General features: G+C 39.0%; 2 protein-coding genes across 13 annotated transcripts in view; both read left to right on the forward strand.

The window, feature by feature from the left end:
• Positions 1-2,760, forward strand: part of st3gal3b (ST3 beta-galactoside alpha-2,3-sialyltransferase 3b) — a 49,005-nt gene extending 46,245 nt beyond the window's left edge. For all 12 annotated transcript variants that reach the window (XM_056744442.1, XM_056744445.1, XM_056744441.1 and 9 more), the window contains one exon: positions 1,309-2,760. In XM_056744442.1, the coding sequence (XP_056600420.1) occupies positions 1,309-1,398 (90 nt within the window). In that variant the 3' untranslated portion in view covers positions 1,399-2,760. The remainder of the gene's footprint in view (positions 1-1,308) is intronic.
• Positions 1,506-24,367, forward strand: LOC130417034 (glial cell line-derived neurotrophic factor). The gene is made up of 6 exons (XM_056742366.1): positions 1,506-1,635; positions 9,234-9,325; positions 10,733-10,793; positions 21,157-21,245; positions 21,361-21,547; positions 21,664-24,367. The coding sequence occupies exons 1-6, from the start codon at positions 1,506-1,508 to the stop codon at positions 22,134-22,136; spliced, it is 1,032 nt and encodes a 343-aa protein (XP_056598344.1). The 3' UTR covers positions 22,137-24,367.
• The last annotated feature ends 870 nt before the right edge of the window (positions 24,368-25,237 follow it).

A 25,237-nucleotide genomic window follows, 5' to 3' on the forward strand; every position in this document is an offset into this window, starting at 1 on the left:
CCAAACATTCAGTAAGTGACAAATGTTTGGAAACGGTGTACACATTACATTTGAAAGTCATGCGGGTGTGTGCGGAGCGTGCTGCTTCTCTTTACCGGTCTCACAGCACAGAAGACGCAGAGAGACGCCGTACCGCGCTGGGTCAAAGCCAGACCTCACGCTCGTATGCTCCGGGGTATTCGGTACCCAACCCTAAAATGATACAATAATCTATTTGGCGACACAGTGTGTGCCCGTCAGTTACGCCTCTGCCCATATAACCAAAATGGCGTGACCCCCTTTGTATTACACCTCTGCGAAGATTTGACAGTGAGATTGGAAGTTTAATCCGGCTCCTACTATCGAAGCATCGAATGTTTGACTATTCTGGGTAAACCCTAATTTGATCATTTAAAAAGTACAGTTTTTTTCCCATATCCCGAAAAACTGAGAATTTGAACATCTGAGGTTTTGGAAGGACATCGACAACAGGCTGCACATGGCATGTTCGAAAATCTAAAACTCACCACTAACCAAAGCACTACTTTTGTGAATATCAAGATTTGTATGAATATACATTCAATATTCAATTGACATATCGCTACAAAATCCAGTTTATTTTGTAGCCATATCCCCCTCCAGTCTGAGAGTTTCTGTACTACAGTCACATATGGAAGAGATTGTTTCAGGTCTTCTGTCTCTAGAGTGGTTAAGCGTGAAGACACTTTTACCACAGCATTCATCTTGGCCTGCACCTTTTTCTTTCTTATGGGGACTGAAATCGTATTCCTGGATCTCCTGGCCTTTATGAATGTGATCCTTCACACAAGTTGAACAGGCTGAAGCAGACAGCCCAGAGACTATGACGAGAGCCTTGGCCCAGTATCACTGGCCCAGCAGTCCTTTTGTCAGGGGCAGATGTGCAGTCCACCCATTCGGACTCTGATCCTCTCACAGGAACCCAAAGCTCTGGTTTCATCCAGGATTATCGAGCCCATTGTTCCTCTGTTGTGGGGTTCAGTTTGCGAATCAGAAAAACACACAAAAAACACAGTATATTGAAGGAATGGTTGGAAAAGATGGTCAGTGGGGCTGGGGTTTTCTGATCTCAGGCCACACCCCGATACTGTAACTGTTATTGTTATATTAAAATATCCTAATAGGTTTGATGTGTTTGTGAGAATGAAGGTAGCTTAGCTTAAAGTAATGTTTGGTTGAATTTTTTCTACTCTAAGAATTCATTTGAGCCCTTTAAGTTTTAATCCAAGTGTATTTCAAGATGTGTGTTCCATGCTAAAAGTTATCAATTCTATTTATGTCTCCCCATAGTCATGGACGCACAACATCTCAAAAGAAAAGGAGTTTCTCCGCAAGCTGGTTAAAGCCAACGTCATCACAGACTTGACAAATGGGGTTTGAAGCTCCCAAGGGGTTCCTCTCCCAGAGGACTAGATAATGAAGAGTCCTGGCAAACCCAAGATGAGGACCAGAGAACACTAAGAGGCATATTTCTGAGCGTTGGAGCGATGCCTCAGTTAAGATGCACGTGTGCCTTTAACCGACAGGCTTCCTCTAAGCGGAACATCGAAAGCTTCTTGAATGTCTCCGTAGACAATCCTTGTTCTGATCTGACCCCCTCACGAATGATATTTGGAGGTGACCATAAAGCCAGTCCTTTAGGAACAAGTCGCAACATTTACTGATTGTGCCAAATGTACCTCTTTATAGGAGGAGACGGCCCTCTTCTCCTGCCTGAATGTATTAGCGTAATGTAAATATCAAAGATTTTTACAGTGCATTTTAATGAACTGCTACGGGCCCTGGGGTTCTGCCTTCACATGTTTTTCCGTCCGGGCCACTCAGTGCATATCCTTCCCCCTGTGTATAGAGGGGCAGAGGCAGTTGTTTAATTCAGCTCTTCTCCTGAGCACAGGAGGCTCTTTATCTCCTGAATGTGAGGTTATGTTACTTCTTTTGTTTAGGGAAAGGGGCTACATCTCAAAGTTATTTATTTTGGTACACAGTTGAAGGCATTTATTTTTTCAAAGAGTTCACCCTTTGGAAAATCTGGTGTGGTGAATATATAGACCAAGTTTAACATAGATGGCGAGGGTACCTTCTCAAGCGGCCCTCAAAATCATCTGACGTTATGGTACACTGCCATGCTGAATCCTGCCTTTGTACTTTCAAGGCAGTAGACTGAGACAATTAGAAAATTAGGAGAAATATCTTTACCTCTGTTTCAAGTTCTTGTTTTTTTAATCAAATGTCACGCTTTTTTCTGTATAGTTTTGAAAGGTACAAGTCATTTTAATGAGTAATTGTTTCAGTGCATTATAGTTTCGTACGCTATGAGCTTTCAGAGAAAAAGCTGCAACACTGCCCTGACTCCGTCATAGGCAGGGTACTGGAAACATGCCGTTCCACTAGCCATCTCAACATTTTTTTACTTTTCTTAGGTTCAACATACACTACACAGAGATGTTTAGCAGATATTTAGCCATTCAGACTTCAACACATGAAGTAGTCATCATCCTGACTGATGGAAATCCAAGATAAATATATCCATGAAAGATGCATTTGTCCTTGTTCAATGGTATATTTATACTGCGCAGAATACAACCAATCAGCATTATTCTGATGATCATTGAAAGTAGATGAAAATAAGAAAGAATTCATGTTCCTTTTTATAAATATATATATATAATATAAATATATCTTCAAGTTTTAATAAAATAAATGTTCTGGGCAGTTTTGCCCTAAATAAAAATTTGAGCTGTGTCTAATCTTTATCATTTCTGTTTGAAAACCATCTATAAAAGTTATGTGGTCTTAAAGGAATAGTTCACTCAAAAATGAAAATTATTTCATCACTTACTCACCTTAGTGTCATTTCAAACCTGTATGACTGACTTTCTTTTGCAGAACACAAAATATATTTTGAAGAATGTTAGTAGCCAAACAATTCGGCCAGCATTTTATCTTACATTGAATGGACACAAAACCACAGAGACATTCCTCAAAATACCTTCTTTTGTTTTCAACAGAAGAAAGAGAGTCATACAGGTTTTGAATGACATGAGAGTGAATAAATGAGGACAGAAGTGTTCATTTTAGGTGAACTATCCCTTTATGTAGGTAAGTATTGCCCCAGAAATTTTAGTTGCTAACATTATTCTAAATATCTTTCATTGTGTTCAACAATACAAATAAATGTATAGAGGTTTAGAACAACTTGAGGATGATTAGTGACAGAGTAATCCCTTTAAATGTAACATGTCATTACAAACAATGTTCACCCTAATATTTGTTCATGCTGACACTTAACGTTCTGTTATTAGGTAGAACCTTCAGTCACATACAGCAATGGTTGGATGAATAAGTAAAGGAACTTTATACTGTATGTTTGTTGGTAATGGTCTATTTAACATATTAAGCAAAGTCAAAAATGTATATAAGTTAATCATGATACATGTGACTTTATTCGGAGCATTTCCAGAGAATTTGCCTGGTTTTGATAAATATCAGTACTTCAGTGTTCTGAAGCCATAAACCGAAGGGAATAATTATTTTATTATGCAGACATGCCTTTGGTGGTTAGTCGTCATCTTATGATGATGAATTGGGATATTTCAGGGGAGAAGCTGATGTCCAGGATTTAACATAGAATCCTAAAGCAGCTGCACTTGGTGACCTGCTGTCAGAACCACAGCCAAATCACCAGTCAACCAGGACATGTGTAATGCTGTCAAACTTCAACACTTGTTTTTGCAAGCTTAGTACTGAAAACAAAAGTTTGAAGCTCCTGGGGAGGTAAGTGACATTCAAACTCAAGAACGGGGTATGAGTTTTATTAAAGGGACAGTTCACCAAAAAATAAAAACATTCTGTCAGCCTTTACTTAACCTTGAGTTGTTTCCTAATCTGTATAAATTAGAAAAGTTATTTGGAAGAATGTTTGTTACCAATCAGTTATTGGCCGGCATTATGGTAGGAAAAATGACAATGGTGCCCCAGAACTGTTTGTTTTCCTACATTCTTCAAAGTATCTTCTTTTGTGTTCAACAGAACAAAGAAACGCATAAAGCAATTTTACCTACAATGGTAGGAAATGGTGGCCAAGAACTCTTTGGTTACAATCACTCTTACAAATATCTTTCTCTGTGTTTATCAGAACGAAGACATGTTTAGCGATTTGGAACAACTTGGGGGTGAGTAAATGATGACAGTATTTTTGGGTGAACTGTTCCTTTAAGCTCTACTTTGTCCTTTGACTTCTATGTGTGTGTATCACTGTGTATACAGTTTGTGTACTTTTTTCTTACCAAATTCAGTTTGTTACAACTGAGATCCAACTGGACTTTGTGAAAATAAGTAGCAGCCAAAGGAAATGCAAGCAGTTTTTCCTCGCCCTACCCACAGAGAGTGAGTGTGTGAAAAGTGAAATAAAGAACAATATTACTTTATTTCATCCTCTCTTTCTCTGTATTTCTTTAAATGCTAAAGTGCAATTTTGACAGGGATCTCATTTCATTTGAGCCGCTCTGGAAGACAGCGTCTAACAGCGGGACACACACTGATATGGACTTGAGACAGGAAAGGCACAGCAGTACAGCTGCTGGATGTTATAACTGTATTCTGATAGGGTGACACTCAGGCGCTTTAAAGTGACTGCACTACTCTATGTCCTGCTATAAATATATTCCCGTAATATAACCTTCCACGTTTTGGCATCAAAACTCCATCCGTATTCTGGCAATTCTTTATTGAGAATTCTTAACTGTCCCTTTGCAACGACAAAGCACTATTCAAAACACGCTCGCACACATCGTCCCAGGATTTATTTATGAAGTTTAATAGCTCGCTAATAGCGATACTAAAGAAAATACTCCCATCACTTTACAGCATATTTGTGTTGACAAACGTAGATCCTACCCATAATCCTTTGGCTGATACCTCGCTACCTCATAAACCTGAAGAGGTGAGAGAAATGGCCCATAAATTGTCGTCTTTAAATCATGTCAACCACAAAACGTCCCACCGTTCTGTGATTACACTGAGTGAAGGGTACGTTCCTTTAACGTGGCACATGAGAATAGCACACATTGCCTTTCGGTCTGGAACCGCTCAGCTTGAACATGTTCAGAGTCAAAGGAACATTGCTTGGAGTTATGGTGACCTCTTTCTAAACAGCACCACATTTCTTCATTATCAAGCTGTGGTCCAAACCTTGCATGCGCTATGTTCTCATATGACTTATTTCCTTTTTATTAAAAATTGTAAAAGGAAAAGAAAAAGTCAAGTCTTCGTTTACTCACCCTCATGTCATTGCAGGCATGTGAGCCCTTTTCTTCTGTGGAAGACAAATGGAAAAATGTACTGGTCATATGTTTTCCATGCATTTACTTGGAGAGGTAGGGGAAGAGGGTTTAAAATAAAAAAGGACAAGTTGTTGTTTAGTTCAATGCAAGTTTTCTGAATTCCTATGATAACTTGATTTAGATTTATTTGTGAATTGTGTTATTCATTGATAAATGTATGCCTGAGCTTGTGTGGCTGCGTTCTTAACTTCAGTAGCAGGAACGTTCAATTTGTGAATGACTGCTCTGGTTTTCAGTTCAAGGGATAGTTCACCCAAAAATGAAAATTCTGTCATTGTTTATTTACTCACACTGTAAAAAAATTGAGCCAACGTAAAAATATTAGGCAACCTGATGCAGAAAGACTTTTGTGTTGACGTATATTATTTAATTCTAAAAAGTAATGATACTTTGTTTAGTCAACTTAAATTTGTTTGTTTATGTAATGCTGATGGTCTGATATTTCTAACAAAGATATTATTGTCAAACCAATTACTGTTGTTCAGGCAATTCATATATTTCTTTTGTGTGGATGAAAAATTTTAAATTAGCTAAATGAAATATTCCAAGTACTCTTTTAGTACTGTTAAATATAAAAATAAATAAATGTATTCTCAGTCGGAAAAGGGTGGCTTGCCCACTTCAGGTGGGTGGAGAGTCCCTGCCTCAAGTGGAGGAGTTCAAGTATCTGGGGGTCTTGTTCACGAGTGAGGGAAGGATGGAACGGGAGATTGACAGACGGATCGGTGCAGCTTCTGCAGTAATGCGGTCGCTGTACCGGTCGGTCGTGGTGAAGAAGGAGCTGAGGCGAAGCTCTCGATTTACCGGTCAATCTACGTTCCTACTCTCACCTATGGTCATGAGCTGTGGGTCATGACCGAAAGGACAAGATCCCGGATACAGGCGGCCGAAATGAGCTTTCTCCGAAGGGTGGCTGGGCGATCCCTTAAAGATAGGGTGAGAAGCTCGGTCACTCGGGAGGAGCTCAGAGTAGATCCGCTGCTCCTCCACATCGAGAGGGGACAGCTGAGGTGGATCGGGCATGTTTTCCAGATGTCCCCTTTACGTCTTCCCGGGAAGGTGTTCCGGGCATGTCCCACCGGGAGGAGACCCCGTGGAAGAGCTGGAGGAAGTGTCTAGCGAGAGGGAAGTCTGGGCATCCCTGCTTAGACTGCTTCCCCCGTGACCCGGCCCCGGAAAAAGCGAAGAAAATTGATGGATGGAAATGTATTTGTTTTTTACTACAACTGTAAATGGTTTCTGCCTCACACCAGCCAATTCGCAGCAATTGTGTATAAATAACACGTGAAGTGCATTATCGTATTATAGGGACGCCAAATTGCGATTTTGCGTGCATAAATGCGCCTTTTTTTGCATGCATATGATATGCCAATTAGCGTGTTTGAATATTAAACAGCAATTTGTCTCATTACCCTGTCCCCTAACCCAAACCCTAAACCTAATGTTAGCGTTCGTGCATATTATAACCTCTACCCTAACCCAAACCCTAAACCTAACATTATTATTTTAATTATTTCAGTGTTTCCTCTTCATGTACATTTTAAAATGGCTGCTCTCCATCCAGGTACAAGCAAACATTGGCGTATCATATGCACGCAAAATCGCAATTTGGCGTACGTATTATACGATAATGCAACAGAGTGTTATTTACGCAATTGGGTGCGACCAGGTTGCTCAGACACAAACTTTGTTCCTGTTTAACTGTGAAACTGTTTAAATAGTTTGTGTTGAGTGGTTATATATCGGCTTTACTGTTGTGTCATGCACTTACATCTCAACATTGAACACACAAATCTCAACCATCATCCATTAAAAAGACTCTAAACTCAACAGATAACAAACAGTTACAACGATATTAAAGCCATATCGCCATATTTATTAATTAAATAAATTAAGCCAACAATAACTAAAACACTAATAAAGCAAATAAGAAACACAGAATTGAACATACTGTAATGCATCTTCTGAACTTTTAAACTCTTGCAATATTGGTTGTTCAGAATACAATGTTTGTAAGTTGGGCAAACGCATTTTGGCACAAAACTTGTTAGTCCAGTCAACAAAATAATCTTTATTAGAGACATGTTTAGGCTAATTTTGTTCAGTATATGCAAAACAATCATTTGACTCTTATTTATATTTGTAGGGAGAAAATTTTGCGAGTGATTTTTTACAGTACACCCTCAAGTGATTTCAAAATTTTCTTGCTCTGCACAAACACTAAGAAATAAATTTGGAAGAATGTTTGTAACCAAACAGTTCTGGGGCACTATTGACTTCCACAGTTGGGAAAAATTCCTTGTCAATGGTGACCCAGAACTGTTTAGTTTCCCACATTCTTCAAAATATCTTCTTTTGTGTTCAACAGAACACACAGTCTTTGTACAATTGAGACTTTTATCTAACATTCACTAAAGTTTTTTCATACCATGGTTACCAATTTATGGTAAATAAATTTTGGCTATGGTGATAACAGCTTTTCACAGCTGGTTAAAAATAAACATAACCAGACATGCATATGATAAGCATTTTTGTCTAGCCAATTAGCGTCTCCCACTTTTAATGCTGAGGTTTTGTTGCAAAAAGATCTTGTTTTTATAACACAATTGGTATGTTCACAGTGTGGCTTATAATATGGTTGAGAAGAGTTTTCTAGTTAAAAAATATGTCAAGAAGAAAGCTCCATGTGTGCGCCACTATTGTTGGCATATGGTCGTGACTCCATTTGTTTTGCTTTTCAGCGAGCGTCTTTTGTTAGATGTGGCTGCAAACATCACAGTATTTGACTCTCACTCTCTTTGTGACTTTTACAGCCTTAAATTGGGTACAGAATGTTCTGTCAATGCTTTGAGGGTTTTACACATATATACAGAAACGAGGAAAGATCAGGGGATGAGCAACACACAACAGCAACTGAATGTGTTTCATGATAGACGATACAATTTTGTTTTTAACTCTACTATATTGTATTCAACAGGCTAAATAGATCAGTAAAATTCCCATATGGTATTGTGAGGTTGCAGAACCCGGTGCTATAACACTGAGCTTTGCAGGTAAACACACTGCACTGGTTACTTGTAGAGAGAATTGACATTACTGGGAGGGGCTGCATGACTGTAAGTGTCTGCAGTATTCGTCATAGTTCAATCACCCTTGATGCAGTATGAGCTGTTTGTTGACTGGGTGCCTTTATCTGTTGTTCATGTGCTCATGGGCTTAGCTGTGAGTACACACAGGACATGTTCTTCAACCCTAAACAATAGTGCGAAGGTGCATTCATCACTTAAGCAGACAGCCACATATGTCAGAGAAGGTGTGCGCTTGGGTCTCTCCGAGTGTATTTTTATCTAGGCTATGTTATTTTTTTTCTGAATTTTTTGCATGCCAACCCCAGTTTTGATTAGCCAAATTAAAATAACTAATAAAATATACATAAATGTAAGAGCCACATGTTGCCCAAGCAAAGCATTCTATATGGGAAAATACCTTTAAGTGCAGCTGGTGAAACCCTGAGTGGGACATGCTGCGGTGCACCTGAAAAGGAGCTTGAAAGTTGTGACTGCTTCATACTCTGCAATGTTATCTGTTTAAATCAAATTACTTTCCATTGTATCTTAAGCAGGGTTACCTGAGGGGAAAGGTTACACTGAGAGATTTCCCAATCAGTCACTTTAAACTTTGTATTCTCATCATGGATTCTCTATAGGAGCAGTGGTAAGATTTGATATTTCCCCATACCTCACTCAATTGCGTGTTTTGTTAGTTTGGTCTATAAATAGAGCGCATGAGATCCTCCTCGAATGTGTAGTGAAAGCCTAAAGTGAGCAAGGCCCTGTTTGATCAGTCTTTGTGCTTGATGTCTGGTGTTTGTAGGAAGGAGTGCCAAAGTCAGCGCATGCATGTCTGTGGGTGGAGGGAACTCCGCTGATGAAGTTTGGGAAATAGAGGGCGGACAAAGAGGTTTCGTAGAACAAGGGCCAGGAGTTCATTTATTTTACTAGAATAGGCTATTTCTTTACCGAGAGCTGCCCTCGTGGGAGGCATGGCCATAGGGAAAAAACATTGGTTGCGTAATTTAGCTGAACGTACTGTATCTGCTTGACGGGATTGTATGATAATTGCTTACAAGAATGTAATGCACGATTTTAATTTTAACAGTTTTTTCGAGAAATAATATTAAAAAGTATAGCGTAAATAAAAGTCTATATAATAGGCTACAAAATGTGGTTAAGAAAGGTGATCGAAATGAAGCACGGGGTTTATGTTTGAGCATATGGCCATAATGTAGCCTAATCTGTGGCAATTTATATGATTTGTAATTATTGTTTAATGTACATTTATGTGTATTGATTACCATTAAATGTGTTTCGGACGTCCGATAAAGTAGACTACATTTTTTGAACGAAATCGATTTGAGTTGTTGCTGTTTAGCCTATTTAATCTCCACATTTCCATATTTTTCTCAGACAGGTTCCTCGGTTATGGTATCGTGTTATATGCAACTTTTTTACACGGGATAAAGATTTTTACAAAATCGTGTTAAATGTCAATGAAAGCAGGATAAATCTTTCCAGGAGGAAAATAATCTACTCGCATCTCACATTAACTCTCTTTTCCACAGACACTGTAGTCCAAGAGCATGAATCGCTGTACCCGATATGTAGCGATTTGTGATGAAAATCCTCTTAAGGCTATTTTTCAGACGAATTCACGGCCGCTTTTGAAGTGTTTGTAATGTTATTAAATTATTCTTGGACAGGAAACAGTCGGTTAATTTCCCCAATTTTGCTTACACGGTAAATCAGCATTGTTTGGATCCAATTTTAATAAGCATTTTATATAGGCAATCATTTATTTTAAGAAAAAGTCCAACCTTTTCTGGAAAGTGCACTGAATTTAGCATTTCGCTGTAACACCAATAAACAAGGAAATTCGCTATTAATCATATAAATACAAATCTAACTTAACGAAATCAATGCCTGCAAATGTTTTAAATGAAGGCTATATGCGCGCTTGAAACGCTTACGAATACACAACACTGTTATTCTTATTTATCGTGATGGTTATCGATTATATTGCTAGTGTATTATTTTTATAATTATTATAAGAAATATTACTAACTCCAATGCTAAACGGGTCATGGTCATTGACTTTCATTCCTCTCAGAATAATCTAACGAGGTGCGCACAAGAAGAGAGAGAGGCTTGGCCACAGAGGGAGGCGCTTCTGCGTCCTTCTCGCCTTTGAAGAGTTTGTTCTCTCGCTTTCAGAAGAGGACATACCCGTGAGAAAGTCCATTGCTAGAGAATTATGAACCTTTAAGGAAACCCGTGTGGATTTTATCCGTCAAGACACGCTGAGCTGCCTACCAGAAGCGCGAGGCTGTGCGAATCGGGAGCGCTCGCGCTCAACCAGCAGATCTGGGAACTCACGGTAACGCGCGTAACTTCAACTTCATGTCATGAACGCGTTGTGACTTTACAAGCGGAGTTTGAATATACAGTGCTAGATTGTCAGCAGATTTGGTTGTTATTCAGACCTCTATAATATGTCTCCCCTCGGGCAATAAACTTTAGAAGGTTTGTGTATAGGCTAATTGAAACTTTTATGAGGCGGGTTCCATCAGGTGTGGTCTGTGGAGACCTGCCTGTCATTCTATTCTCTCACAGAACATAAGCATAGTAAAATGGTCCTTACAAAGCCTGCTGAACGTGTTCCTGCAAATAAATAGAGATCTATGGCCTATTGACTGTACAAAGATCTGAAATTTCTAGAAAAGAAGCGCCGGATTATTTCATTTCGTTTTTGAATGGAATTAAATGCCATTTAATTTCTCGATTAACGTTTTCCTTTAATCCTTTCTGTTGTTTGCACGTACATTTATTTTTATTTTAGTTCATTTATTTGTTCTATGGGAAGGAAAGCGTAAATCGTTTAGTTTTTTATTGTGTGACATTCGACAGAGATGTCTCGGCTTTTTTCTGTCCTTATTTCCACGGACATCAATTGTGGATGTTAGCTTTTTTTGTCTTCGAACATTACAGCTCCTCAATTTCATTTCTATGTGTTTTTGGATTGCATGCAAATGAGCAAAAGACTAACTTTAAATTAATTCTCTTGGACAAAATTTGACATGAGATTATTTTCTCAAACTCTTGTGCAAGCAGGTCCTTTTAAAGAGATCGTCACCCAGATGTTAAATGAGTGTTCATTTACTCACCTCATGTCGTTCAAAACCTGGACATGACTATTTCTGCTGTGGAGCACATATGAATTGAGATCTTTATAGATATATCATTGGTTTTGTGTCTATGGGGCCCAATATAGTTTGGAGCTTTGCTGAAAAAAAATCATACAGGTTTGGAATGAAAAGAGGGTGAATAAATAATGACAGAATCTTCATTTTTGGGAGGACTATCCTTGTAAGCAAGTTCTTTACTCTAAGGGTTTGTACTTCTTGATATCATAATTATATAACAATTTCAAAGCTTTCTTGTGTACGGAGAAGGACAGAGTTGTTTTTTGTGCGAAGAATACAGGAGAAAATTGAGATATCTCACAGGGTCCTGTAACTCTGCCACAGGGTCCACTTCCCTTGGACCTTAGCTGACCTCAACTCCATTTTCTCCTAGGGTCAGTGCTTCATCTGAATGGGCCTCTGTGTCAGTTAAAAGATGCCAACAGGTCTTAAACTGTACCACAATACATCGGTCACATTAAAGTGATGATTAATTGTCTAATTAATCTAATTAACGACTAATTGACTCTAAACGGACTTTCACTCTTGTAATAACTGTAATGACAGCCTGTACAACGTTCTGGAATGTCCATACATTTTCCCCTCTTACAAAATGTATTTGACTTTCTCCCCCTTGTGGTTACATATATAACTTGCGAAGATTTTTCCTTGAGATATGTCCTTTGACAGAGCTTGATAATTTCGGTTTGATTGTGGCAACAAAAAAAATCTGATCTTATGATTGCTATCAATTCTCAGCCTATTGCTTATACAGACTTTAATACTACAAACAGAATTAAGATATTACCAATGGCTGCGCTTGGCTTTCACTTAATAGTTGGTTTTAGCTGAATTGCCAGATGAAATCCATGCAAGTTCAAGAGCGTATCTACATCGGTTTAAGGACACTGATGAAGGATATTACCTTTTTCACTTTATCTGAACATCTCTTACCAAACTTTTGATAGCAAAGAATGTTAAGTGCTCTTATTGTACACTCATGTTTGTGGCTTTAAGCACTAAGCAGTGTTTTAATACAATAAGCTGTATTCTTCTGAAATTGCCAGGTCAGATACATTAATCATTGTGGCGTCGGTGCCTTTGAAAGACCGGGCCAGGTCATTACTTGAAGCCTGTCTAAGGCTGAACCGGGCGACATGGAAACGCTTTGAATGTCGTTAGTTCATCCAGACACACTAATGGCTGGTTTTCCCCCCTCCCTCAGCTTAATTTGAACAAATGGGATGTGAGTTACAGTATAAAGGCCTGTGAGGATGGGCTGGCCTGTGTGCCCGAATGTTGGGCCGATTGAAATAATTTCCTGAGTATTCATTTAGAAACTAAGAGTATGTGAAAGTGAGGGTCCGGTCCTCCTTAACATTGGGTGGATAGGATAACTGCAAATTAACAAGCTATCTGGTTTTATATAAATTATTTCAATGATGAAGCTTCTTTCGTTCCAACCACCCATGTTATCTCAAGGGTAACTTTTCGGCTTCCTTTTAAAGAGTATTTGGTTGCTTAGTGCATAACTATCTTTCACTCGTTCTCTTAGGAGGTCGCTGTGACTGTTCAGGCTAAACCTTTCAGGGCTGAAATACTATCTTCACCATTAGCCACTCTTTCCTTATTTATTCCCATTTAAGGACTTGTTCATCCAAGTGTTCCTACTCAGTCATTCCCTTTTACATTGTTTTTAATCTGGCTGTATTTGGTTATCAAAGCAAAAGGCAGGACACTTTAATGAAGAGGAGAGAAGGTAAAGCTGTTTGTCCAGGATTAGTTTCAGCGAGGAAAAGACATAAGCTACTGAGTCTAAATTGCTCAAGTTTAGAACAACAGTACGTTTTAAATGTACAATGTTATTTATTTACTTTCCTTTCTCACAAAAATCAGACTGTGGTATTTTTTATGGATCAAGAGAAAAAGTTATATGTAAATATAGTATGTGAATGAAGAGAAGCATTATTCACTTTGAATAAATAGACCGTTTCAAAATAACAACATAAGCAAATGTTACTGCAAATGCATGCTTTGGTGGCCAAAATTTAACTTCCGGCGAACATCCACAAAGAACAAATTCCTTGCAGATTATTTCTGATACCAAGCAAAAGAAATAACGAGTACATTAGCTAGCAAGTTACGTGGCTTAACGTAAATGTGACAAAGTTACACAACCCATTCAACAATCGAATTAAAATAACAACAAAATTCAACTCATTTTTATTTAATCCAATCATTGTACAATACAATCTTAATATAAATGAATCTAATATAAATGAAATATAAATTGTTCTATTATAAGCCACTAGCCAGACTGATAACAATTACAAACCCGATGTTAGCTTCGGGCCAGGCGCTTGTGTCTAATGAAAATGTCTATATAGATGTTTTATGTTGGGAAATGCTTATTTGGAGGAGATCACAGAGCTGTGAAACACAAATGTACCCAAACCAACTTCCTCAGTGAAACTAGTTCCGTCTAAAAAGTGATAAAATTTCACAAGCTACCCTAAATTATCTAATTTCTACTATTAACTAGTGTTTATAACTTCATTATTCTAAAGTCAACAAAACACATTCAATAATCCAAAATCCTAACAATCAGTACTATAACAGCAATCAGATCCGCAGTAATGGGCTTAATCTCACGCATTGTGATGTGAGATGTGAGGTATGTGTGCAAGTGCGTATGCACGCCTGTAGGTAGCTGAGAGTGCTGTTTGTGTGGTCCGTGCGTGTGCCTCAGTCGAGGGACTATTGGGGATGCTCTCTTGGCTCCGTCCGACAGGCGCGTGATGTGGAATGCAAACAGTGGCCACTGCATTTGCGTAGCAAAAATAAAGTCTGCAAACCAATGTGCCTCTTTTGTCAAGGCTGAAAGCCTCTGACTTAGACACTGCTGATTTCATTGCTGATGTACCGTGAGTTGAGGAATTTACCCTTTCATGAAGTCAAAAAGCAATGATCCTGAACGTGGGCAATGTCATTGATGACCAATGTTGAACAGCTGTATAATTGAAACGTCTTATTATGTCTTTTAGATCAAATTGATTACGTGTCTAGCACTAAACAGCATTTTTCTTTTTGAACAAAATGAAGGCATTATTTGCTGTATTGCGTGCATTTGCTGCTCAAGTCTGGACTTCCAGGACATGCAGCTATTTATGACTATGAGTGTGCTATACCCGAAAGAGAAGAATCTACATTTCTGCAAACATCAAAAGAAAGCATAATTTGACTAAAAAAATTCCTCTAAGAGACCAAATGAAACCAGCTGACACTTGAATGATGGATCTTTGCAATTAATGAGTTGTTCACTGAATGTCATGAATGGTGGTCTGAAAACCACATGTGTTCACAATCCAATAATCAGCGCCTTTTTTCTTGGAAACTTCAACAAAAGAGCAAAAGGGTTTTAAACAGGTAATGCTGGTTTTCTTGGCAGCATACTCTCTCTCTTCGCCTCTCCAGTGGCTGGACCTTGACAGTAATGGGAACTTACCTTTTGCCAGAAAAGGATTATTGAATTATACGCTGGGATGTCACGCACTCAGACATGCTGCGATTGAACTCGGTTCTGGAGCGTAAGAACATTAAACTGTCCTAGAACCGGTGTCTTGAATGTCTGTAAATAGCTAAAATGCAGGCTGTTGTAACTGTTTCAATAAGGTACACATCACTCTGGAAAGAAAATAAAAAGAATGGCATGCTGATCTCAGCTGGTCTATGCTCGTTAGAGTTAGTATGGTCTTGGGCCATTTCTCAATATGCGTTCTTCAGCAGTCTTGTGTTCTCGTGTTCTTTCTCTGCGTCATCAATTACCGTCACAGTCCATTTCCAATACTCAAGAACAGAGAACGCATGAAAGTACCCGGATCTGTTCTCAATATCAAGGATGCATCGATAAACGGCCTTGGTCTAGTTGGTAAATCTGACTATTCATGATCATCTGAAAAATTTGGGACACCGTCTAGGTCAATTCAACCAAAAAGATTATTTCATAGCTAAACTAGGGACGAATCCTAGTTGGGACACAGGCATCCCATGCATGAAACAACATATGCCCCTGTCAACAGAGCATTATAAGTACCTACTTCAAGGAAAGACCTGTGAACTTGAAGAGCATGCACTCTTCTTGAGGGCGCAAGTCTTGCGGTTTTGCATGTACCCATTTTGTATTAGAGATTGAGGGTGATGAAGTTTAGAGAGCCAGAGGGTACACTGATAGATATATTACACGCACCTCATGACCGAAGTTCACACCCCCAGATAAAAGCATGTCTGGCAATGATCAGTCAGAACCGGCTTGTGTAGCGTACTTTGCATCTCCGCTTTCACCAGGTGTCTTTTATTGGCTGGCTGATTTAGCATGGCCTATCCAACATCACTGCACCTCATCATTAATGACAGGTAGACCTGGCACATCAAACACCTCTAATGGTTCTGTCTGAGACGGAGGGAGGAGAACAACCTGGGAGGAACGGGCAGTGAAATAACACAGGGGTCTCTCGAGAGACACAGTTTCCTGTAGTTCGGCTGGCGCAAGCAATGCCAAGGTCGTGGGTTTGGTTCCACGGGGAATGCATGTAGTACCTTCGAGAAAACATTATCATATTAGCTTTGATGTGTTCAGACACTCATGATTAACCTCAACATTAAAATCAACACATCATCTACAGTGTCTTTGTAGAGCGTATTCAGCAGAATTCCCTTCGATCACCACAAGCAAATCAACGACAGCCAGTCCCTCATTTGCATCGGCTGTCATGGCCGAGTAGTTTGTGTCCACCTTAGTCCCAATGACGCCGCTGTGATGCTCTACTATTCTTAAACAGTGACATGTATTTGCCCGAGGGTGGGTTGCTCTGCTTTTAAAGCATGCCTTTAATCAATGAGTCCCTGTACGGAGACCGTCAACACCACTCTGCTCATAGCTCTGCAGTTCCTCAAGATTGTAGCCGCATATAGACTCGTCCCTCAGGCACCTTCAGCTCGCATGTTAACAGCCATGATCCAGCAGACATTGACTGGCCAACAGAGACACTGCTCAGGGCACTTAAACACAACCAGCTGCACTCGTCCTAATAAAGATTTGTCCACATTGGACAGTTTGGCCTTTCCCTTTCTTCCTCCAGTGCTCTTTTGGTTGTGGTTATGTAGCTTAGAATGCTCTTTCTCTTGACTTTCTTTACCACTGTTTATGTCATTTCAGGAAAGTGTGGGTTTCCCTAACCAAATCCGAAGCCAAATCGAGATGGTTCTTGTGTCTCAGTAGCATTTAGGTAAATATGTTGCCCTGAAGCAAATCTGATGTCCTGGTTAAGTCTATTTGATTAAGAAATTAGAGTTGCTAATTACATTCATGGAACTGAAATTCATTGGAGACCTTACTATAAACTCTTCCTACAGGTTGTTTGTCAAGTTTATCGAGCAGTCAACTGTTTACTTTCATACATTAAAATTCTGAAGATTTGTATGTTTTCCACAAAAAAAAATGTTTTGCTTGCTCATGCAAAACCAAACTATGATGCTTCGGTTTTGCATCCGTTCCTATGCTGCTAAATGGTTGTTAATGAGTTGGACTGAGGTTGCTAGAAAGTGTTGTAGGGAGTGGTAGGATGGTTGCTTACTTTTCCTACTCAAAAGAACCCAATTATCTTTGTTGTGGCCTCTTTTGTCATCAAAAAGCATGTCATTGTTTAGACATCTTTTAGATACACATAATCTTAATAGTGCAATGTGTAAATGGCATGTTCAATTCAATTCAATTCAAATTCAATTCAAATCTATTTCTAACCTGATTTTTATAATATTGCATTGCATCAGCTTTACAGTAAATATACATACCACATACAGGCCAAAAATAAAACTACTATAGGTCCCTGAATTAAATAGGATATATGGTATTATAACATATTACAAAAGTACATTTGAGTGTACTCACTTAAATAACCACGTTTATAAAACTTTTTTCAAGATGTATATACTGTAGGAACAGCACTAATCGGAAAAATGTCTCTCATAATGTTAATATATATTAATTTGCTATTACAGGAGTAGTTCACTTCAAAATTTTACTTTCCATAGTCATTTTATTCCTACCATGGAAAGTCGATATGGGCAAATTTTGATGTGAACTGCTGAACTAATTTCAAATGTAAACGTCAGTATAATTAAATACTGAAAAAAAGTGTAATATTTAAATATCCAAAAAAATAAAAATAGTGGTCTACAGAACAGTAATTGAAACATTGTAGAAGGCTTAATTAAAGCAACACTCTAGAATTTTTGCTCATGGTTTCCCGATACCGCAATTGTGTGTTACCAGTGTTGTAAATATTGTCGCTGCATAAGCTTCCCTGTGCGCATGTGAATTTGTTTACAAGGCTGATGGAACCTGCCTATGTAGAAACGTTGTTTGGAAACCATGTCACGCTCTTCAGTAGGCAGGGGATGGGCTGCTACCTGAACAGCCTCGGTTAGGAGTTGTTCTACCACTGAATTCATTTTGGAGACATTATTTTGAGGTCGAAAAACTACAAAGTGTTGCTTAAAAAAATGCATAGCAGTTTTTATATAATGTAAAATTAGCAGTAATGTCTTCCATGTTATGACAAACGTTCAACAAACCCCTCTAAGTATGAGTGAAAGTAACTATGATACTTAGGAAGTCCCCAAAACGAATAATTAGCTGAAGTATGAATTTAATTTTTCATGAACCATTTTCATTGCCGATCACATTCTTAACAGCCTGCTGTGTGTTTAAGAGGCAGGTAGTGCTCTTATCATAACCTCTGGCCTGTGCCCCCAGTGTGCCAGCTCAGTTTACAGGAAGCAGTGAGGTGGGGGGCCGTCATGGATCGAGAGGCCGAGGGGCTCATTTAGAAACTGACAACCTGAAAAGAGCCTTACCGAGCCCAAGTGCTGGCCAGCCTATTAGCCAGATTGCACTTCCATACCCTGTAATGAATGGATTTCCAAATTCCTGAGCTATTGAGCTGCTTGTGTTTCTTTGTAGGTGTTTGATATTGATTTGTTTGTTACGGTCAGCCTAGTTTTCCTGCAATAGGTTTATACATTCAGCTTGATAGAAGCTGAAGAGTGAAGGAGGGCAGCCGGCCAGACTGTAAGAATGATTGTTGTGGTCAGGAGCGCAGATGTGTAGATTCTGTTGCACACTCACAGCCATAACACTTATACGCACGCACACACAAACCATTTCTAAACAAACAGTCGTGCATATGCGGCTCGGGGCGTGTGCTTTTATTTCGCTGGTGATCAAAGCAATTACAGCGGTTTACATAAAGTGCCACGCATTTAGAAATGTATACCATTAAAATTATAAAATCATCACAAAACAATAAATCCTTTCACATAAACATCATTTAGATTTTAATGCACCATATGCAGGAGTTATAGGGTAGAAGTCGCTGTCATCCCTCTTGACAGAATGTCTACATTCATCTCTGGTCATACAGTATGTGGTCTCTCTAAGCTGAGCCCTTCCTCCAGAGACACCATAAATATGTCTTGAAGCTGTTGAAACTGGGTTCATATTTATTTGGCTGGATTTAGCGGACATAAATTCTAAATTCGCTTTAAGAAGCCAATAAACCAAGATGACTGAAGATCTTTAAATACACCATTAGACATCTTTAATGCTCCTGAGGAGCACATGAGATACTATTTTTACTTTTGGCCGTAAAACTTAATTTATTAAGCTTTATCTATCATATTGTTGAAGAGTCATGGTGAGTTTAGGAGTAGATGAAAGGCAGACACTGTGACTGAGACGGATATAACGCCTCCTTCTGCACGAACAGTGTAGTGCAATATTGAACAAATTATTGTCTGGTCTATTTTACTATATGTTTTTGCTTGTTGTGTATTTTTATGTTTAAAAATGATGTTCCACGTGAGACTAGCAACACTGTAACACTTTTTCATTGGTATCAGTCACTTATGGAAATATGTGGTGGTAAGGATACAGCTTTAAAAGCTTTACTAGGGTGGAGAACAGAAGTGGTAGTTCACCTCAAAACAAATTTGCAGAACACAAAAGAAGATATTTTGAAATAACTCAAATGGCCGTCTTTATTCTTCATTGGGGTGAATAAGGGCTGCACAATACATTGAAATAACCAAAATATGCATGTCGTGATAAACATATTGCAGTTGTTAGATTTTTTGTTGTAATGATTCTTTCTTTATCATCAAAGAATATGATACATATGTTGGTTATATAATTTTCATTTTTTTCATATTTTGTACTATCTTAAATATAATTTTATTATGATTGTATCAGATGTCGTATATCACAATATTCACGTCAAAATTTTCCCCCCAATAAATGGTGACAGAATAGTCTCTTTTGGATGAACTATCGCTTTAAGGGGATAGTTCGCTAAAATGAATCCCATCATTAAAAACTCATATGGCTGGCTGCTCCTTCTGTGGGTGAATAAAAGGCTGCACAATATATTAAAATGACCAAAATATCTAAATGTGCACATCGTGATTTATAAATATAGTTTGATAAATTATCATATCTTATATTGTTTATCACAATATTTGCATGTTCCATCTTTCCTCAGTGTCACACAGCCACAATAGATGGTGACAGAATTTTTTTTTTTGGGTGATCTAATCCTCTAAATCTAAAAATGTTAAAACCTAAACGTATACTTCAATCAGAAAATCACCAAAGAAATGTATTTATTCAACCTCTTGAACCTGTCTTCCATAAAACAAGGAATGGTAAAGGTGCCTCAGCCACCGCAACCCACATCCTCTCACAGCAAACATATTTCTTCTTCTGAATTAAGATCGACTGTCATCGGGTCAGTTCTTCTACGCATCTCATAGAGGTAGCAACGAGAAAGGATAATGGCCTCAGTCAATTACACACAACTGGAAAGCAATTAAACTATGCCAAAATACGAGCAAGGCACGATCCGCTGCTTGCTTTTCATTCTACTCCCCCAGCAAATAATTGGCCTGTCCTCATTAATCATTTTTTGTGTTGCTGTGTTTGACTGAGTCCTGCTGTTTGAATGGTGTTAACTGAGACACTGTGGCCCGTTCCTGACCCTTATATAAATCAGAGCCCACAGCACAGGTTACACAGTCACACACTGCAATGAGTCAATAAACATCTGCATTGCTCAGGGCTCTTATCAGCCTTTCTGTATCTCTGTGGCTTGTAAGACCCCCTAAGAGCAACAAGGCCTCTTCTACGTGTGCTACCAAGTCAAGAATGCTTTTGACAGCCTTCACTTCAAGGCTGTTTATTTGATGGACAACGGCTCTTTTTAACATCGCAGCTTTGTCTGCAGGCAAGTTGGCACCGGCCACGATCAGAGATTGCACTGTTACAACAATAAGCGTGTTTCTAAAGCCATTATGCCTGTGATGAATGGGTGCACCTTTGATTATAAGTTTGTATGTACGCTTACGTGTCACCCGTATGTTGCTCTCTTGAGTTTACATAACCTGCCTCTGTATGTTCCCGTAGGTCGGTGTATAATAAAGTTGTTCCTTGTTCTTTCCATGCAGGTGGGAGTTGGTGGCCAAGAGGTCGGTTCAGAGCAATGTCTGTCATACGATCAGTCACAGATGCATCGTGTCACACAAAAAGCTGGCAGGTGTGTATAAATGAACAGATTCTTTGCTTGGACATCTGTCGATTCAATAGTGTCTTAATAGACTAGAGAAAAACTTGCTTTCAGTTACCCATCAACCTCTGCTTTGTTTGTGCAGGTGCTTGTATGGGTTGTGATGTCTCTGCTGCCCCTTGTGGCAGGAGGCAGGTCAGGTTTCAGAACAGAATCCGAGGTTGCGGTGGCATTCATTGGCGCTGGAGTGGAGGAACCGCCTATAGAGACTCTTCCGGACATTGAGGAGGACATAGACGAGGGCAGTGACTCTCCATGGCAGGGCCTGTTTGGTAAGTCTGGAAATCGTTTTCCAATGTTCTAAAATGAATGAATCAGCAATGAATTATTCAAACCTGAAAAGTGATAAATCTCTCTTTGTCTCCATCTGTTTCCATGTCTCCTGCAGAGCCATCTGTGTTTGTTGAGAACGACCAGCAGCCGGCTCGATGGGAACGTTCCCCCCGGTCACCAGATACCACCGACATTCAGACCAAAGGTGCACGCAAGAAAAAGAAGAAAAAAGAGAAGGAAGAAAAGAAAAAGAAAGACAAAAATAACGGGAGGCGGCACAGCAGTCGGGAATGCCGTGTGGAAAAACGGGAGATGCGCGTACGGGACCTGGGCATGGGCTTTGATTCGGACGAGATTGTCCTTTTCAAGTTTTGTGTCGGCTCTTGCCAGAGGTCTCGTGGGAATTACGACCTTGCTCTGCGTGCTCTGATGGCCAACGGGAGTTTGCCGAAACGCACGGCCAGGAAGATCAGCGCGCACCCTTGTTGCCGCCCGACGGCCTACGAGCCGGTCTCCTTCATGGATGTTACCACTACCTGGAGAACCATCAAATCCCTCTCTGCTACAGACTGTGAATGTATAGGATGAGCCGAGCTGGAAGAGGGGAGGGGGAGCATGACCTGAAGATATGGTGCAATGCCCAAAGAGAAGGAGGAACAAGGATGCCTCCCGTTACAGAGTTACAGACGAGGTCAGGAAAGGTTGGCCCTGCCACTTCCTGGAGAACCATCAAATCCCTCTTTGCTGCAGACTGTGAATGTGTAGGATGACCCAAGCTGGAAGAGGGGAGGGGGAGCATGACCTGAGGATATGGTGCAATGCCCAAAGAGAAGGAGGAATCAGGAAGCCTCCCGGGCCAGAGTTACAGAACGAGGTCGGGCAAGGTTGGCCCTGGCTGAAAAGCTGCAAGGGAATTTGATTTGTCTTTGGAGGCTGTGAGGGATTTCCAACATCAGCCTATGTATACAGACTTTAATAACGCCAAACCTCTGTAGAAAGGATTAAATGAGATTGCATCGAGTCAGAGAAGACGAGAGACATCACCCAAAGTGGGAGAATAGCTACTTTGTAGTTACTCTGTAAACAAAAACTACATGTTATAACTCGACTAGCATTTGCTTACCAGGATTTTCATCAGGATTGCGAGCCACACGAAATCCTGAATAGTTTGTCAAGCTCATTTGTTGATCCTGGATGTCAGTGCCCATTTTCTTGGTCTTTAATTTGACATGTTGCATTTCAGCTAAATTAGCAAACTTGTGATCACTTGTTATTTAACAGCATGAAATTGTTGTAATTTCAATGTAATTGCAAAATCACATCTGGAGTATTATTAGAAGTTTAGCCCAGAGAAAACACAAAGGCCAGTTAGTATTACCCTTTTAGCTGAAAGCATTGAAGGTTGATTGTATTTACAGTAGGTTGTTGTCCATTTCTCAGGATTTTTACAATACTGTATTTTCAATGCTTTTTGATAGGAGCTAGTAAGAACAGATGATGTAACAAGTGGCCATTTTTTGTTAAGATTTAAATTGTATAATAATTGTACAGACAGAAAATATAGTGACTATAGATAAATATATATAAATAAATATTTGATTTGATGCTTTACTTTCTTTAGCCACAGTACTGTTCGATAACATTTGTAAATGCTGCATCCAAAAGAGATAGTTCAACCAAAAATGAAAATTTGGTCATCATTTACTCACCTTCAGGTCTTTTCCAAACTTGCATGAACTTCTTTGTTCTGCTGAACACAAAGGAAGTAATTGGAAGAATGTCAGTAACCAGATCTTATCCCCCATTTACTGCCATAGTAGGGAAAACAAATACTATGGTAGTCGATGGGGGATGAGATCTGTTTGTTTAGTGGCATTCTTCAGAATATCTTCCTTTGTGTTTAGCAGAACCAAGACATTTATACATGAGGGTAGGTAAATTATGACAGAGTTTTCATTTTTGGGTGAGCTATCCCTTTAATATGTCAATACTAGCATTAAGATACACGTAGTCCATGTAGAAATTAAGTAAAACTATTCTCAGACTTAGATGTTGTTCCCGTTAGTGTTTAATAAATGAGAAATAAGAAATTAGTAAAATTCTGTGGAGTCTAGAGAGTGCTTTACCGGACTCCGTTTTCATCCAAATTATTACCACAATGCAATGCTCATTTTTTCTTTTTTCCTAAATGGATGCCATGCATCCCTTTAAAATTACTGTACACTTAACAGATATCATATTTATTTTTTCATTTAAGTTATTTATTTATTTCTATTTCTGCAGATGTGTCTCTGGATGTTTATATTTATTACTGTTTATACTTCGGCTTCTGTGTTGACTTCCTCTCACGATGAACCAACATGGATATAAACAAGGCCTTGAACAAGCCCTGAATATCACATGCAGGGAAAGACAGATATTCGCCCTAAATATTATGATGGGACTTGTAGATATATCTTCATAAATCATGATAAAAAGGTTTATTGGGTAATTTTTTTCCTCCAACATGACTTGGTGGGATGTGCAAACTTTAATTTATAAGGAAATAGAAACAATTTTCTTCCAAAAAAGTTTGACTAATCCATCTGTCTGCCCAACCTGCTTACCTCGATGAGCTTTGATGTTGTATTCAGTTTAATTATTAAAAGCTGCTCGGAAAAGACATTTAAAATATTGTCTTAAAAAGCTGATATCAATAAATTGCTTACTTCAGTATTTTACATGTTTTATTTATCTATTGTTGTTGTTGGCAAAGTTACTCTTTATTTTTGTATTTCATATTTTCTGTATAGGAATAAAACTGTTTATATATAATGTGAACTAAAATAATTGTCCTTTATATGTATTTTTAACTCCACCTAAACAAAATGTAAGTTTGGTTTTGTCTAGCTTATCACATTGGCGCTTTTATGTTTAAGTTTGAAGAAACTGCTTACGAAAGGAGAGATAATTATATGTGCAGTAAACACTTTCAAATCTTCAAATCTGTTCATCCGCAAGATTTTCTCTCCTCTGACCTCTTGATTCAGTTCAGCTAATGGCAATCATCAGGTAGTCAGGTAGACTGCTTGGAGACATGTATGTACATTATAGCACCATTAGGCCCTAGGTGAAGCTCTCATCTGCTAAAGTGCAAAGAACGTTTCCATCTGTTGTTGAGCTGCTAATGAGTGCACCTCTCACAGACCAGCCTGGCTGTTGCTCAAGGGCCTCTGTGCGGTGTGTCTGCACCTCTCACGCCCTGGCTAAACTTTATTAACAGGAGCCTCTTCTGAATTTTTGAGGGATAACTGCACCAAGAACCTTATGCCTACAGGGGCGTCATCACTGTTGAGCTAGTACATCTGGATTGCAAGACTGTGGAGGGCAGGGTTATATTATATTACCCAACTGTGAAGATTTGTATGCCCGAATATGTTTAAAATTACCTTCAAACATTAGAAACACTGTTTTTATTACTTGAAAACCTCAACATGTAATTTACATTTGAACCTATTGAGGCCGCCATTACTGGCTCGCCCAAAAATAAAGTCTGTTAATACTGTATTTACTCACTCTCATGTCATTGCAAACCCATAGACTGTATGTTTTTTGCAGAGCACAAAAGCAGAATTTTAAATAATTATTTAATATAAGCCTACGTTTCTTCCAAGAAATAGGCTTTGTATTGACCACAGGCTGAAAAGCTA

This window comes from Triplophysa dalaica, chromosome 3 (genome assembly GCF_015846415.1).
Source record: "Triplophysa dalaica isolate WHDGS20190420 chromosome 3, ASM1584641v1, whole genome shotgun sequence".
NCBI lineage: Eukaryota > Metazoa > Chordata > Actinopteri > Cypriniformes > Nemacheilidae > Triplophysa > Triplophysa dalaica.

Coding starts and splice junctions, on each gene's coding strand:
- LOC130417034 (XM_056742366.1), top strand. CDS start 1,506: ATGCCTCAGTTAAGATGCACGTGTGCCTTTAACCGACAGGCTTCCTCT. Junction 1,636..9,233: donor CTCACGAATGATATTTGGAG/GTGACCATAAAG, acceptor TGGTGTTTGTAG/GAAGGAGTGCCAAAGTCAGC. Junction 9,326..10,732: donor AGGGCGGACAAAGAGGTTTC/GTAGAACAAGGG, acceptor GCTGCCTACCAG/AAGCGCGAGGCTGTGCGAAT.